The 17,839-nt window shown below is 45.2% G+C and overlaps 1 protein-coding gene across 6 annotated transcripts in view; it reads right to left on the bottom strand.

Moving 5' to 3' along the window:
• The window catches only part of foxp2 (forkhead box P2), a 99,003-nt gene that overhangs the window by 16,265 nt on the left and 64,899 nt on the right, over positions 1-17,839 (bottom strand). For all 6 annotated transcript variants that reach the window (XM_079335741.1, XM_079335739.1, XM_079335737.1 and 3 more), the window contains 7 exons: positions 15,873-16,010; positions 14,504-14,593; positions 12,231-12,420; positions 11,011-11,341; positions 8,848-8,952; positions 2,923-3,010; positions 1,054-1,137 (listed from right to left, as the gene is read on the bottom strand). In XM_079335741.1, coding sequence (XP_079191867.1) covers positions 1,054-1,137; positions 2,923-3,010; positions 8,848-8,952; positions 11,011-11,341; positions 12,231-12,420; positions 14,504-14,593; positions 15,873-16,010 — 1,026 coding nt within the window. The remainder of the gene's footprint in view (positions 1-1,053; positions 1,138-2,922; positions 3,011-8,847; positions 8,953-11,010; positions 11,342-12,230; positions 12,421-14,503; positions 14,594-15,872; positions 16,011-17,839) is intronic.

The following is a 17,839-nucleotide window of genomic DNA, read 5'->3' as shown; positions in this document are numbered from 1 at the left end:
GAGGATTTAACTGTTCGTTTAAGGATTCTGTTTGAATTGCCCCCACCATCAAATGCAATTAGCTGCTCTTTCATGTGTGCTTTATGTAATGCAATACTTCATTAGCATCATTCATTCATATTCAGACGTGGATTATAGGCTGCAAACTCTTTATTGGACGAGATGGAACCAAGCTGCTGGAGTTTTGAAGATTAAAAAAAAAAGGGTGCTAAAAGGAGAAACAGAGAGAGAGAGACTGAATACTAAAAGGGAGTTTGATTCCTGATGGAATTACAGGATAATTATGCTATCTTGTGATTATCTACATTCAATGATGAGAGGTGATGAGGGAGATTATTCTATTGAAAGTAGGCACTTACTAAGCAGCCGCAACACGCCAACAATATTTTGCTCTCAAATATTTCAAAACGCCTGAAACTGTCAGGGAATAACATTTGCAAAAAAATGCATCATCTTAATCTGAAATTCCATAAGCTGTTTGGCGTAATCATCATCCATCTTCGAGTCAAACGCAAAAAGAGAAACAAAATGTGGAATGGCTTCGCGTTTCTTCTTCAATGACCTCCTTGCTCAATGTCTGGTTGGTTTTTTTCTCCCTCTCTCTAACCAATTTCAGCAGCATTGTGGGTATTTATGTCAACATCACGCAGTCTGTAACCCTCAGCTGTAATTTTCAGGTGTTTATTGTTAAAATGACATGTCTTCTCCTCTCTCATTCCGCTTTGGAGTGCTGCTGCAGCCACTGAGCCAAACAGTCTTCAGCATCCAACAGGTTGTTTTGGCCATTATATCCATCACAGAGAAATGACCCGGCGTTTTAGCCGAGGACTCCACCGCTCTGCCATCTAATACACTTCCAAACTCTATTGTCTTCTTTCAGAAAGATGTAACTCTGTATAATCCCCTCCTTTCCCCTCCTCTCTTTCATCTTCTGTCACTCACTCACACACACACACACACAACTGCCTGCTGGTTAAACTGTTCATTTTCTGAGTGCCGGGGACTCATTCAGAAGCAGGATTGTTTACGCTAGCCGGAGCAATATGCACTCACTGGTTTGGGAGATGACTTGGGTTCCGAGGGCCGCATGTGCAAGTGGGTCATCATCGCCTGAAGACGCTCACGTTCTTTAGAAAGCTGTTAAGAGAGAAGAAGAAGAAGAAGAAGAGAGTGCGTTAGAGTAGATTAGAGTGGAAGAGGGGAGAGGAGAACAAAAAGAGAAGATGGAGAAAAAAAAAAAAGAATAAGGGAGAATGAAGAATATGAGACATAAGATTGTGGGTAAAGAGAAGGCTTGATAAGAACCAAACAGCTGCTCTGGGGATGAACGGAGAATATGAGAGGCTGAGGGGAGCAAAGGGGAGCGGGATGCAGACAGGTCAGGCTAAACAAATAGCATTTCATCTTTTTGTCAATAGCAAAATTTAGGTCAGCAAAGGCTCTGACAGTAACAAGCTAGTCGGGCCATAAATTAGGCGGTCCTGGGTCCTGTGGACACTGTTAGGGGGATGGAGCGCAGCCAGCAGCTGCTGAGAGGTGAAGGGGTCTTCCAAACAGGGTGCCAGGTGGCCCCGCCTCCATAGTCCAGTTAGTGGCCCCAGCCATCGCCTATCATCAATCTAATTCACAGGGAGTGACAGGGACCAGACTGTGTGAAAGACTCAACACCCCCTCATCTCCTCTCACCCTTAATATACACACACACACACGGAGCAAACACACAGATATAGAGAAGCAAGTACGACACACACACACACACACACATACACATAGAGCTGGGCCTCATTACTAGTGAAGGCTCAGTTGGGAAAAAAAAAAAAAAGGAGGAAGAGGAAGAGAGGGATGGTGGGAGTGAGGACTGAGAGAAACAGGGGAAGAAGAGACGGGATGGACAACACAAGTGTACAGCTGTAATTGGTCACACTGTAAAGCTCAGGCTTCAATAGTTTTGTGTTACAATAAAAAAAAAGAAAAAAAAAAAAGCACATAATGAACTGAAACTGAATAAATAACATTGCTCTTTTTTTCCGGTTGTTTCTCGTGCCTGCAGATAAACAATTAAATCCTCCATATTTATGAGAACTGAAAAGAAGAGGTGCTGGAGGAAATCTTTTGGATCAGCAACTCTACTAGACTGAAAGCAACGAGGAAGAGAGCACAAATGATAGTCTGATGTCTACATGAGACACCTTGGCTCGGATGTTTGTGTTCTGATTTAATGACAGTAAGTCCATAAAGTGAGGAACTCTGCCCCCACGTTCCAGCGCTCTGCGAAACCGGAAGGTCTGATTTTAAGTGTCAGACTTCACGTTTCCAGCTGGTACTTTGTCCGAGCCGACTTTAAAACATACACATCTATTTGTTTCCAAAGGACGAGGAGCGCTTGTCTGCCAGTGCTGAGTAATAATGTCGCTCAATCAGCGCTCTCATTATCTAGCCAGCATGACTTCTTAATAAGGTCACGCTCCACCTACTGAAAATAGTTCCCTCCTTTTGAGCTTTCTTCAGGTGCAAAGTGCAGTTAATTAACACAGCAGACCGAGAGAGATGCGCTCGCTATTAATTGGAAAGAAAAAGAGGAGGGAGCAAGAAAGAAAAAAAAAAAAAAAAAAAAAGAAGCAGAAGAGAAAATAAAGCACACGCTTAATTCAATTAAAAGAGCCATAATGGCTTTCGTTGTAAGGCCCGAGGATTCCTTTGTTTAGTGGCTTTGTTGAATTCTGCAGGTCCTGCTTGTCAGGAAGTACTAAGTATGGCCTTTCTGTCGTTCAAACAACTTTCAAAAAATAAAGTTTGGACTTCATGATTAGGGACTTAAAGGAAGAATTGATTCCACTGACAATGGGAGGAAGAGAACAATACATGGAGCTTCGTTCCAACTCTGCTGGGACAGGTGTTTTAGCTCTCGTCAAGAAAACGTACTTGTATTTCCAGCTGCTGTACCACTTGCATTTGGACTCTACACTGGGCTGTGCTCCGGTCATCGAGGGCGTGTTCATTGTTTAGGTGCCTGGAGGGGAGAGAGAGAGAGAGAGAGAGAGAGAGGGAGATGTTACAAACCAACTTTAAAACTCTAAGACGTCTCATTTTTCAGCATGATCAAAAATGTGTAAAGGAGGGCACAATGAGAGTATCATCCTCACCCCTGTTTTGTGTTAATGGTAATATTTCTATGGCGGGGACAATCATCTATAGGAACCGTTGTTCTTCTGTGAAATGAGCTAATTAGAAGTAACATGTTGGTGTGCGCTGCCGTGTTTTACATCACAATAGGCCCGCGTCAGTTTCGATGGCTAACTTCAGTGCCACCCCGCGCGCTGCTTTTCTACAGAGAATAAAAGATGCTAGCCCAGCAGAACGGCTTTGTCTCCTCCGTTTACTGGAAAACAATACGCACAATTTAACACCGGCAACATTTGACACACAAAAGCAGCTCTTCATCTAAAAGGTTGCATTATCCAGGCGGCAGACATTAAATGTATCTTGTGTGTTCGCCTCATTAGAAGAAAAAGGAAAGCCAGACAGCCATAACAGTCAATGAGGTTTTTTTTTTTTGTGTGGCTTGATTGGATTTTGTCTATAGGACACAAAAGAGCCTCACCATTAAGATAGACCTTTAGTCCTGATATAGCACACATGCACACACAGGAAATATGGGACAGAAAAAGGGTTTTTTAAGTGTTGTGATGCTGGGTAATGAGCCTCTATCTAAATGATCATTGGTGACAAACTCACAAAAGCAAGCTTTGAGGAGGCATGCTTATGAAATGCCAGAGCTGCCACTTTATCTGCAGTAATTATAGGTTAGCTTGCAGACCCCTCAATGATCATTTACAGTGCTGCCTCCAGTGCATTAGAGGGAGCACAGAATCTCTCTCTTTTACTTTCACTTATCTAAGAACACACACAGATTGCTTACATTGCACAAACACTGAACGGCACACACACACACACACCGTCTCCCAGACCCCTCACTTCCTGTTTATCTGTACAAAACAAGAACTTACTGAGCCTCATTCTCTTGGCCTGTCAATCAAACGCTGAATGGAACATTTGTAATCACAACACCTTTCAACGACTCTGCACACTCTTAGAACCATCTCATTGCTGCTTACACTTTTGTAACCATTTGATGCTCAAATTCTTAAATGGAGAATGAGGAAGCATTAAAAAAAAAAAAAAAAGGAGGAGGAGGATTGGGATGAATGAGGGGAGGGATGTACTGGTGGATTTCTCCAGCCTTGTGCCTAATTGCTGTTTCAAAATGCGCATGCAAAAAAAAAAAAAAAAGGGGGCATTACATTAATCATTTAATCACGTCCCTTGCAGGATGAGGGAACTAATGTTGCAAATACCCTTTTCATTTCACTGCCCATAATGCTATCTTATGCACTTGATGTATGGCGTGTGTCATGAATTACAGCTGCTTCAAAAGCATGGAGCGGGCTGCTCGCTGTCCCTGAAGATACCTCATTACTAAAAAAAAAAAAAAAACAGAAAGAGAGGGTGGGGGTGAAATCTTTATTAAGTTTTCCTCTCATTGGCTTGTTTGGTTTCCTTCTTCAATGTGTATAGGAGACTTTGAGTCTGTTATTGTCCTCCACACATACACTCACCTTCCACTGCTGGCCAGTTAGCGAGGCGATTACAGGCAGATTACTACATGCATTTATGAAATATTCAAATGGCAGCATGCCCTACTGTGCATTAATAATGCCATAAAAAGACAGAAAAAAAAGAGGAGGCAAGGAGGGGGAGGACACACATAGGCAGACAGAAAACAATAATGAAAGAACACCTTATTTACAGAGACGTGTGCAAAAAAAAAAAAGGTACTCTGTGTTCCTCTCCTCTCTGAGCTACAAACCGTCTTCTCTAATTACATTAAATCCCCTTTCACTCTTATCTCTTGTTTCATCTCTTTCCAAGCCCTTCTGTCCTGTATAATTCTTCCATCCTCATTTGAAAATTGTCATTACACTGCCGCTCTGATCCTTGCTTCCCTTTGGTTTGCCTCTAATCATAAACAAATCCAAATCATTTGTAGGTTGAAAACGTAAGATCTAAATGAGTTTGAGAGAGAGACGTCTAAACTGTAGCATCGCGGTGTAATCTTTTAAACCTCGCTGTGACTGTTTGTGTTTACTGTTTATCTCTGCCTAGAAGTGGGGATTACTCGTGTTGTGAGGGCCTTTTTTTGACGACAGGGCATAAAAGGACGGAGATGAAGATTGAGAAATACAACAAAAGGTGGAGAAATCAAAGCAAATAAAAACTCAAGAGACAGAAGAGGAGGGGGGGGGGATGTTTTTTTGTACTTTCTTTTTCTCTTAAAGAGAAGGGGAAGAAAACATCTCAAAGGCTTTCCCCCACAGCTGTGTATATGAATATGTATATGCCATCAACGTCCACTAAGGGCCTCATAATAAATCTACTCAAGCCAGCATATATGGATGATGCACTTGTGCTAATTGTCTGTGTGTATTATCAGGGGCGACAGAGGCCCAGAGGAGAAAAGGAAGTGTGGCCTCCTAACTGTCTACAGGTGACGCACAAACCCACAAAAAACACCTTCTGAGTCAAACGAACGGCCTTAAACACATGTGCAAAAAACAACAACAAAAAAAAACCTTCCACACACTTACTAGCATGCATAAACACACACATGCATACACACACACACACACACACAATCCCATTGGTGCTGGTGCATAAGTAATGCCCTCCGTTTTTAAAGGTCTTGTCACAGTGCAGCAGACATGTGGAGGGCTAGAGAGGAGTTCAGCTATCCAGGGGCCAGGGGCCTGCCTGCCTTCACATCGCATGTGTATACATGTGTGTGTGTGTGTGTGTGTGTACACTATATAGAGACAGAGACACTTGGCTGCTGCCTTGTGGGTTTAATTAGCAGCGGGTTACAGACACTGGCGTTCAGGTTAGCGGCTCAGCTTGCCATTTTAACATGGAAGTCTGCCTTCCTGCCAGTAATAAGGAAACGCGAGTGGTGACAGAGAGTGGAAGAGTTAAGTGTGTGTATGTGTGTGTGTGTGTGTTTAAGTGGAGATAGCCTGCATGTCACTGAGGTGGGAGGATATTGATATACAAAGTGAAAGGCCAAAAAAGAGGGGGGGGGGGGGGGGCTTGTACATGCTGGAGAATCAAGTATTTTTACGACATGTACTTTCCATACATGTAGTAGTTAATACAAAAACAACAGAACGTTAAAGGAGGTTTTGTACTAGCATGTCTTTATTCATCTCTGCAAATGACAAGTAAAAAGAGCTAAACATTCAAGCTAATTGCGTTTCTATTTTTGTGTTTACCATCAAGGCTCCCTGCAAAAATAGATCCAGCACATGTACTAACAGCATAACTGTTCTTCGCTCTCTCTCTCTTTTTCATGTAACACAAACGCACACACAAACCGGCACACACACACACACACACACACACACACACCCACCGCTTAGGCAACATTCCCAGCAATATCATTTCATTTTGAACTTCAGAGAGCTAATTCAGGGTGCCAGCCACCTCGCGGCTACCGTTTCCAGGTGAGAACACTTAAAAGCAACACTGAGGAGCTATTAAATGCTGATCTTGACAAGTTTCCTCATGCAACAAAACAATAGATGACTAAACGTGTCACCACCGCTGAGCTGAGCTTTTACAGCCCCCCCCCACCCCCCATGTAACCCGCACCCAACTAACAACATCTAAACTGTCATCTGAATCTGACACCCGCTTTATGTAACCCCGTTTAAACTGCGCCTGTGTGTGTGTGTGTGCATGTGTGTGTGTGTGTGTGTTGCCGACTGGCATCTCCGGGAGCATGAAAGCTCTCCCTGTGACACCGACAATCACTGCTCCGAGGCACGCCACCGAGAAGCCATCTTTGTTCTGATGACGAGTCTGTTGCTTTGTAGGCGCCTGTTTTGATGTGCTTGGCTGGGTTACAGTATGGAGCCAGCCTCTGACTTGCAGAGATGTGCGTGTGTGTGTGTGTGTGTGTGTGTGTGTGTGTGTTTGTGAAGCTGAACCTAGACACGGTTCTGTTTTGTAGCAGCAAATGTTCTGCCAAGCGTTCTTACAAAACCGTCTGCCAACCTGTGCTCTGTGCTTTTAAGGTGGAAATCTACCTGTTTTCTCTGCGTCTGTGTCTCTCGCTCGCTCAGTTTGTCTTGCATCCTTTCGCATCGGCTCGCACAGCTTAGCGGATTCACAAACACATCGCTTTTATAACTTGCACCTCTGCCCCTCGCCTAAATATTCAGCTAAGCTACCCAGACTTGGCATCCTTAGAACACACAGACTTGGGTTTTTGTTTGGGAATGGAGCGTACAGTGCGCAGGGATTGACTGATGTCTTCTTTAAGTAAGTGTACTGAGGTGATAGGACATGAAAACCTGCTAATCCGACACAGGCTTGCCTCCTCACACGCGCACATTTGTTACCAAGCCGCAAGGCAAACTCTTGTACCTGGTAGAGGACGACGCACTGCACACGAAAATCGGGCTTTCCATAAGCATTGCTCTAAAAAAAAAAATCAAAAAAAAAAATCACACTGCATCATGCCTATGGATGTGTGCTGCAGGAAACTAACATTGACTTTGACATATGTGTGGCACATTTTCCACAGGGGATAAGCAAACACTCTTGTCAGGGTATTAAAGTTAGATATATTCACCTCTGATTCATTTAAATCCATGACTGTCAATTACGCTTCTTTTGAGTGTATTGTGTGTGTTGATGGAGTGTGAAAATCCAGCTTAATGTCATGTCTGCTTGTGTCTGTCACACACTTATAAACACTTTATTTATCAGTCACACATACACCTTGCAGTTTTTATTACACAAACTGCTGTAGAATTAGCAAAAGCCTGACCTACATCCTACAGCAGCTCCCCATGGGTGGACTACTTTCTTGTATCAGTACAGTGTTTTGCCTTCTGCAACTTATTACAGTCGAGAAATGCATAATTTGGGGTGGGGTGGGGGTGGGGTGGGGGGGGGGGGGGGGTGGGGGGGGGGGTAAGCCGGAACAATGTCCTGATTTCAAGAGTTTATGCAAAATTCACATGGACATTTACAGCCTGTGAAAAACACTCGCCAGATCGTTATTTCACAGTTAATTACAAATCTAATTAGAATATTCAAATTAAAGCTTTTCCCCTTTTCTTTTCTTCTCTGTGTGAGAGCAGGGAGCGAGGGAAAGAGTGATAGAGAGAGAGAGAGAGAGAGAGAGAGAGAGAGAGAGTCTCAGTGAGTGGCAATGTGATAACCTGTAATCGGCAGTGCTGCAAACACCTTCTTCCTTTGATGTCCCCCCACTAACATCCAGGCAACAAAGCCGGCCAATTACAAATGAGCTAATTAACTAAATTGTTGATGGAGCATGAAGAGTTCATTCGCTCCGGCGCCTGCACCATGACAACAGTGAATGGGGGCCTTTTGTTGTGGAGGTAAGTGTGCGGCCGTGCGAGTTGCCATTAGCTTTTGACGCTTTTTTCCCCCCCCCTCACAAACCTATCAGGCCCTGCCACGCCAGGGAGGAGATTTGTTATGGATCAGAGTCGGTTTGAATCGTGCGCCGCTCGAGCTGAACCCTGTCAACCGGCTGTCTGGAAGGTCAAAATGTGCTCTTTGAAAGGCACTGATGTTTTCTTTATACCCGCAGAAAGGAGGTGCTGTGGTGTAGAGGGGGCGCAGGCTTTTGTGCGCGACACAATGAAACAGAAATTAGCTTCTTGTACAGACACACAAAATCCCGCATGGTGCTAACAGGGAGAGGTGAGCAGGCATCCTCTCCCCTGGTGGTAACATCGATGTCGTGGTGCGTGTTCTTACTTCAGAAACTGTCCAAAGTCCTCGCAGATGTTCTCACAGCCGGGCCATTTACACACACCGTGACCGTACAGGGGGTGGGTGCCTCCACTTTCTTCATGTAGTGAACTGAAGAGAGAAGAAGAAGAAAAGGAGGAGAAAATAAGACACTCATCTCTTTGGCATAATCACACTAAATGTTCATACAATCAATCACAAGTGTTGAAAAAACCAACAACAACTTGGAAGCAATGAGCACAATCGGAAGCATTTGACAGTACGTTCTACATGTTAGTTCGAAATTAAGATGTTTTGAGGGATTCTTTCATATTCACATCAGATTTGAGCGTTTCCCTCATGTGACACAGTTTAAGCACTTACATCATTCATAGAGGTCCATTGACCTACATTAGCCTTTCAGTATCACCCTTTCTACGCTTATCAAGTATTTTAAGTGACAAAGAGAAACTATACACTTTGCAAAAAAAAACCCCAAAGCTAGCACTGCATTTCTACTGTGGAGTTTAAAGAGCGAAGGAAGGCTGTGCACGTGCAATTACAATCAGCCAGAACGGAATCAAAGAAAGGTCAGGTCGGCGGAATTTTTTACATTTAGGATCTAGACAGGAGAGCTGACGGGGGGAAATAAAAAGACTCAACATAAAAACCATCCCGACATATTAGAACGTGAATTAAAACGGACGAGCTTTACCAATATGTAGCTACAATAACTTAGAGGGAGGTCTTGACCCATGCCTGACTTCTGCAATCATCCCTAAAGATCTGAGATCTCCAGTGAGCTGCAGCTTGGTCTCCACCACAGCCTGCATCCCAGCTTGTAAAGCCATTACTAGGAGGAGGAGGAGGAGGAGGAGGAGGAGGAGGAGGAGGAGTGCACGCTTTCAAGTAAACATGAAAAGTCCAGACAGCCATATAATTTTCATCAGGAGATTAATACTCTCTGTAACTTATGTTCTTTGAGGACAAGGGGAGCAGGATGAGGCGGGGAGGGGGGTTTGGCTCTGACGTTTTTCAAATGGCACCCAAATAAGTTACGACCCTGCCAAGACAGCACATCCTATTAAAGATGACAGTTTAACCTTTAGGCTTGGCACTAGTGTGTGCGCGTCTGTCTCAGCGCGTCTCGCGTACAGTGTGTGTTTGTCTGTTTCTAGGGCCCGCCTGTGAATGTTTGTGTGTGGCCGATTTCCTCAGTGTGCGCGTGTGTGGTCTATGAACGTGTGTGCTGGCAGAGCTCACACTGTGTTTTACAGAGGGGCTTTCCCCACATTGATCGGTGGCATGTTAGTAAGCAGCGCTCCTGACAATACTCCTTGTTCGATCATTATGAGACAGCACACACCCCTCGGGACACAGACGGATAAAAACTCTCCCCTCCCGCACTCCTTTTCTTCCATTTCTCCTTATTCCCCCTCTTCCTCCATCGCTCTCGTTCCCTCTGAAGGTATCCTTTTCAAGCCTCCTTTTAGTGCTAGTGGAGAGATAGCATCTACTTTAAACCAATTACACAGCACTTCCACCTACAGTGTCTCTACACAGACACACACACACGCCGCCACCCTGAGTCCTTATTATAATATCGCCCAAGAAAAGCCTTTGAATAATGCATGGGCCAGATAGGCAGATATGTGAACAGTCAGTGTTTTGGTGCATTTATAAAAAGACGCCATCACAAGGATAAACATCCTGGAAATGCCACTCAAGGCATCACGTATTCTGTTTACATGACAAGCTAGCAAGGAAGGTAATTTTCAAAAGAGGGGGGGAGAAAAAAAAAGAAAGAAGCACTAAATACTTAATGTACAAGGAGGTTACCTTGTCGTCCCTGGCAGAGAGGCTTGTCATAAGAGCGCCTGCCTGCATGGCTTCCTCCGCCTGTGTTTGATATCTGTGTGCAAGCTAAGTGTGTTCACGCGTTCCCACGGGAGAGCGTGCCTCTTATTTTTTTGTGAATATTACCAAGATGCTAATAAAACTATTGAGCAAATAAACAAAACGTGTTTCCCTGCTGGAGCCGGGATGTTTTTTAAAAGAGGATGATGTTGAATGGTGACACCAAAAAAACAACAAGTTCCTGTGACACGCTGTTGTTAACTTTTTTATCTTCTCTGCCTTTTTGTTGTTGTTGTTGTTGTTGTTTTTTTTTAACTTGGTGGGTGTGTTTACCTCTCTCGTTCCCTTTCCCGTTCCCGTTCCCTCTCTCGTCTGTGGTTGAGGACGGGGGACTGTCCGTTGGCGATGGAATGGTGAGAGATGGGCGGCGATGCTTTGGCGGGATTTGAGGACGAGGTATTTGAAGAAGAGTTGTTGGTGGAGAGGTCTAAGCCGCCGCTACTGACGCCGCCGCCGACGCCACCTCCTGTGCCGTTTCCTCCGCTGCTGCTGTGTTTGATGCCGTTGTCCTCCATGGCATGACCGCCGTTGCCGCCGCCGTTGCCGCCACCGCCACTGGTCACGTCCTTCCACAACTGCTGGAGCTCTGCAGGGCTCAGGCCAGCTAGAGGGTTGGTAGAGAAAAAAGATAGATTGACGAACAATTCAACTTTAAACTGATGCTCGTGTCAGCTGTGAGGCAAAGACTGAAGCCTGAACTCTGCAAACTTAAAAAAGAAACAGCTGGAAAAGTTCACTGAAACTTCAGAGACATCATCCTGGACACATGACTCAGAAGATGTGTTACATTACAACACTGATGCTGAGACAAACAGGCTTGGTTTACTGTTCCCTAAAAACTCCTTTGATTTTCTTCCTCTACGTCCCCGCTTGTTGTTTTCTGTCTCCGCCATCTTGGAGGTAAACAACAAACATAGGTGTTTACTTGGCTCAGGAAAATGGAGCCTGCTCTCTTCTCTGTCTCTCTCTGTCCTCGTCTATACTTCTCTTCGTTCTCCTCTCTGTGGCTCTCGCAGTAAAAAGGCAGTAAACAACAATAACAACAACAACAGGAACCAGGGAGAGGGAGAGGAGGGGGAGGCTGGGGAGCGGGGGAATAGAAACAGAGATGGAAAAAACAACAAACAGAGCAAAGCAGAGCTGGTAGACAAAGAAAGGCATAATCAGACTAGAAGAAGAGAATGGAAGACAAAACGATGATGTGGAGAGTTAGGGACAAAGTGGAAGGCAGAATAGCATACAAATGAGGGGGAGGCAGACAGAAAGACACACTTAGAGATAAAGCGGAGGGCGACACAGGTGCATACAAATGAGAAAAACAAAGACAGGCAGGATTGACAGAAAGAAAAGTGACAAAAGAAGACACTTAACACCTGCAGACAAATCCTTGGGAGCATGTGACGACGGCTTGATGCAAGTCACATGCTCAGCATCGACACTCCCCCTTTCTCTCTCTCTCTTCCCTCCCACTTCCTCCTTCTCCCTCTCCTTACCTTGCGGTGGCAGGGTTTGTCCGGGCAGGGCGGCCTGGCCTGGCGCGGGCCCAGGCAGGGAGAGCAGGCCCTGCCGCTGCATGTTGAGCAGGTGCTGCTGCTGCTGGAGCTGCTGCATCTGCAGGAGCTGCTGCTGGAAGACGAGCTGCTGGGCGGCCAGCTGCTGCTGCTGCTGCTGCTGCTGCTGTTGCTATAGAGAGAAGGAGGAGGAAGAAGGAGAGGAGAAGAAGAAGAGAGGAGCATAGAGGAGGGGAGGGAAAATTACAGGCGAATTAACAACTGAGAGGCGAGGAGAGGAGAGGAGATAGAGGGCTGTTTGTGTGCGTGTCTGTGAGGAGAGAGGCTGCACTCACTTGCCTCTGCTGTGACCTTACTTATACCTCTTAGCCTCTTCTCTCCCTCTCTCTGTCTGTGCTCTCTGTACCCTTCCTCCTGTTAAGTTGGGCTGTACCACACTGTCTCCCTTCTCCTATCTCTCCGTGTGTTTACGTCTGTGATCGCACACACAAACAAGACAACAAAGCTCTGCTGATACACTCTGAAGCCTGTCTCTGTATAGGGCTTGTGATTGTGTATGATACTAAGCCCCCCCCCCCCACCTCCACCCCCCCATTGATAGTTAATTGTCTCGCCTTCACTGATGGTCTTTTACAGCTTATGTGGCCAGAGGGAGCTGGCAGAGAGAGAGACAGATTTAGTGCATCCCCTGAGTTTTGATGCATAGACATGAATGTAGTCGCACACACATGCACACGCACATACACAACGCCCCACCCCCCCTTTTTTTTCTCTGCTCTCCTCGCTCGGTTGTTTACATCTCTCAGACAGCCTGGCGATTGCATAAGCACTCACAACAACAACAACAACAACATCATGGAAAACATTCAACTGAGTCATCGCAGAGATGGAGAGCGTTTAGGAGAGAGATTAACGGTTTTTTATCTGAGCTGGAGCATCATCAATGGGTAAATAACGTTATAGAAAAATATACAGAATGCCATGGTAAGCTGGTGTTATCTATTAGTAAAAACTGTACGGGAGATGTTCTTTGAAGTCACTCTACTTTAAGGCTGAGAGTAACAAGAGTTGGCGCGATAAGTGGGCATGGCTGATTTGACGGACAGTTGGGTGAATTGTAGACGTTTGCCGGGAGGCTACAGTAGCTTTTACTTGAGCTCCCACTCCTGGCCTTAAACTGCGGTTTTGGTTGTGTTGCTGTCAATGTTTGGAATATGGATGCAAGATAATAAGGCAAGACGAGCTGGCTGGTACATTTTTCAGCTCGACCTTGTTGCCTGCTTCTGAGTTCGCCAGAAGTTACATGGAGTCGAGATCTCCAATATGGCTTCCACAATCGGCTCTTCTGTGTATCATGTCTTCAGAAAGTATTGGATGACGTCAATGAGACTTACATCCCTGTTTTACACAGCATATTATTCAGCCAAGCTAACTTGGTCGTTCTTTGCTTTTCTCCATTAAAATGCTTTCACGTGTTTCTGTTTGTTGCTGCAAAGCTGGAGGGACAAGTGGAAGGGAAGGGGGGGTAAAACTTGTGATGCGCTCACTGGAAAACAGGCTGCATAATGGAGTGATGGAGAGACGCAGGTTGCCCCCCCTCTCTCCAAACCTGCCTCAAGAGAAATAAGGGAGCAATCTCTATTCCATATTTGATGGCGAGGCCCCCTGAAAAACTCTATTCACAAATCCAAACAGAAACAAAGCCGCCGGGAGGTCAGCGGCGGCTTCCAGTCGGGGCGGCATAATGGGCTGCTTGAGGAGACACTGAGAGGTGCAGAGAGGGGGAAAGAGGAAGACGTGTTTGTGTGATGCCTTTTTTTTCTGATCAATTTAACTGCCACCACACGGAGAGAAAAAAAAGAAGTAGTGCCTGGATGTGAACGGCGCAGGGGTCAGGCTACGCAAATGTGGCTGAGGCTGTCATGTTCATTTCTTCCTCAGTGATAGCCCCCCCCCCCACCAAAAAAAACACGCTTGTGTCCATCCACCGGCTGACTGTCACTGTGATTTATGAGCAACGTACGCTGTAAGTTTAGAGGTGGTGCATGTGTTTGCATGTGTTTGTACGCCTAAAGAAGCAGTTCATTAATGAGTTGCACCCTTGGTCCCTTTGTCTCTGGTCTCCTTCTTTATAAATCAGCACATCGCGTGTGTGTGCATGAATGAATATAGTGTGCACGTTTCAACTTCATTCGGGCATTTCTATTGTTGACTGTGTGGGAAAATGTCATCTCAGTGTATAGGGTGTCACCCACCTCTTTCACCTGCTTGCCAGGGTGCTGCTGCTGGAGAAGCTGCAGGTGAAGCTGCTCCTGTTGCTTCTTATAAAACTCCTGCAGGTGTTGCTGTACACAAAGACAACACAAACAAGTCAACACATGCAACGTCCAAGTATCCCAACAAAACCTCAACTTTGGTTTTTTTCCCCTCAGACCCAGCTGTTCTGCATAATCTGTTGCACATTCAAAATAAAAAATATGTCTCCTGCTTTTTTGGCATTTTGTGTCCTGGCTGTCGTACACAGCCCTCTCCATGTGGACTTTTAATAGTCCCACAGATCTATAGTGGGGCAACAATTCATCATATTAGCAACACATTTGGCAGCCAGAGTGCACCGTCTCCCCCTTGAGAGGCTGAAATAAACAGAGTAAAGCCCCTGTTACACCACTGAGCTGATTTCTTTAACACATGCAGTGGCAGCCATCTGCATGATGATTGGCTGTTTATTTGACGTCATCATCAGATGGGTTCTTGACCTGGATTCATAAAGCAGGCCTGTGATCATAGAAATATCCACATGTTTTCATAAACACTGAAATAAAAAAAAATGAGCTGGATGCCTTGGAGGAATGTGTTCTACTGTTACTTCAATAAACATGAAGACGTAAAAAAAAGTTTCACCTCGTAACACATTTGATTCCTCCCTTAACCTTCATCCAGTGTGCAGTACTTTTAAAAGGAAAATATCCAAATCTGGCACCAGTGGTTCCATCATTAAGTCAGGATGACTATCTATATGTGTCCCTCCCCTTACAGTATGTTTTGTATGACTGTTTCAAATCAGAAAACTTTAAGTACGTCAAGAAATTGGCTTTGCTTGTTGTTTAAAAAGAAATTTAAAAAGGCTTTCTATTGTACTGAAACCAAATCGGGAGTCTGAGCGCTCTTAATGAAGAGCAATAATCAGAGTGTCTAATGTTCTTAATTAAACAATTCTCTCTCCCTTAATCAAATCTATGAATGAGAAATGCATTTCAACTCTGACACCGCACGTAGCGTCTGCTTCCTCCAGCCGATTCCAAATATTACATCATGCGTCACCCATCACTCAGACCGAACTCTGCTCTACTCTCCGAGTCCCTGATGGAGGCTTGTCAGGGAATTGAACCGGGGACACACAGGAGACGATTAATTGAAGGTGACATGAACGAGTCTGTCAGTTTTTTTTCTTTCTTTTTTTCTTTTCTGGAAGCGTGTCAAGGACGTAGAGCTGTGGTGAGTTGGTGCGAGCGACTGGTGGCTGCAAAGATGACTCAGGGTTGTGTGTGTGTGTGTGTGTGTGTTTTTTTGGGAAGGATGGGGTAATTGAACGCTGTCTGGGTTGTGTTTTGGTATTGTCCATACCTGCTGCAGCATGACAGCCTGCTGCTGCTGGAGCAGAGCCTGGAGCTGCTGTGGGGAGAGAACCTGCTGCTGGAGGATCTGCTGCATCTGTTGCGGCGTGATCACCTGGGGACTCATCATGGCCACTGACACTGGAACCTGGAAGAGATGGGAGGGAGGATCGGATGAATTTGGAGGAGAAAACGACGGGTGTAAACAACAGCAGGAGGGGATTGAAGAGGAATAACTGTTGAGACGAGACAGAAAACTGGATCATCTGAGTCAAGCGTCAGGACTTCTGGGGTGGATCTACAGGGATTGGTTAATTGGTAACTGACGACAGGAAGAGCTGGCCTTCTTCGGCGGTGACGCCCAGCAGCCTAGAGGAGACGCTGAAGGACAGATGGGTGCTGCGCCTGTGTGTTGCTTTTCTTATTTTGCGCTGCCGGCAACCCCCGCTGGGAACAGTGAAGAGATTTAAAATAGACATAGACCTTAATTAGCAGGACCCTTGAACTCCCCCCTACTTAAACATGCCAAACAGAGCTGCTAAACACACAACTTTACATCTGATTCAACTCCACACTGATGAGCTGGACCAATCAGTGTCAGCTGGTTGATCATCACTCACGTTCAGGGAATACTTCGATACATTTTTTGATGTTGGATTTGGGGATAAAATGCTTTAAAACCCAAAGCACACTTCTTTGTTGCTCATATTTTAAAAATAGATGACATGATTAGGTGATAATCACTAAAATAAGACCCCGGTACAACTTCAGCAAAACACTTCTAAGACATCAGTATACCATTAGCGTGCTCGGAGGAAGCAGATTAGTCGACATTTCTCCTGCATGTTTGATAGTGAGCACGTATGCTAACAGGAGTTCAGGCTAACAGTCATCGTTGTAAAGTTACAGCTCCTTGTTTCTCCATTTAAGAGATGAAAAAATGTCTTTTAGAAAGGCTTCTCTTTTCTGTCAGGTTGTATGATTGAGTGTATGATTCAGCATCCAACGACACCAGTTGATACTCGTTGAACAATCACTAATCACCACCGACTTACGTGGCTTTAAAATACCTCTCGCTCGCCCTTAACCTCTAAAATGAAACGTAATAAGCTTAGACACAAATATTTGACATATTTAGCACAGCGGGAAAGTTACACAGCAAATCTATATAACTGCATCTTGAGGATACAGACGAGCTCCATGCTGCTGCAATGCAATTAAAATATCAACATGTACGAGCAGCTTCGTGGACGCTAATTGCGACAGTGTTTGGTATAGAGTGGCCGTGACAGTAGCTAGCCTATACGATGTGTCAAGGGGCCAATAAGACATCCCTGTCCTCATCGCCAGCTAATCAAGCTGCCTTGATTACTTTCCATGCATGTCCTCCTTCTCCCCCCCCCCCCCCTCTCTCTCTCTGTCAGGCCTTGACACGTCCTTGTTTAGCTCCCCCCCCACCCCACCACCACACCCCAGGTTTTTCCCCCCTCTTTGATTAGCCGAGACATTTGCATGGTCACTACACATTTTTCATTTTAGAAGTCATTATGCATTAGTGGCTCCTGATCGCCCGCCTTGACTAATCCTGATGAACTGAAAATCACAGCTGAAGGTCAACTTCCAGCCGGCCCCTGCTGCACATTCATATTCATATTCAAACAAATCCTGCCTCCATTGTTCATTAGGGGTCTTAGAGAAGGGACTCCATCTAAAGGTGGAGGAGGAGGAGGAGGAGGAGGAGGAGGAGGAGGAGGAGGATGTTGTGGTACATCTCTTTTCTTCTTCTGGACTCCTCTATGCGAGAGAGCGAAAAAGGGGAAAATGCATTCACAATAAGCGTGCTGCAGAACAAAAGCCGTCAAAAGTTGCAAATTAAACAGTCCAAGTGTAATTATGCAAATTCTCTGCTTACACCTTCGATGTTATTAACCCTTAAAGGTACATTTGCTGGGTAAGTAATTACCCCGCAGTCACTCC

This window comes from Symphodus melops, assembly GCF_947650265.1.
Source record: "Symphodus melops genome assembly, chromosome: 22".
In the NCBI taxonomy this organism is placed as follows: domain Eukaryota; kingdom Metazoa; phylum Chordata; class Actinopteri; order Labriformes; family Labridae; genus Symphodus; species Symphodus melops.
Note: the sequence above shows the minus strand (reverse complement) of the source record. Positions and strands in the feature narration are given on the sequence as shown.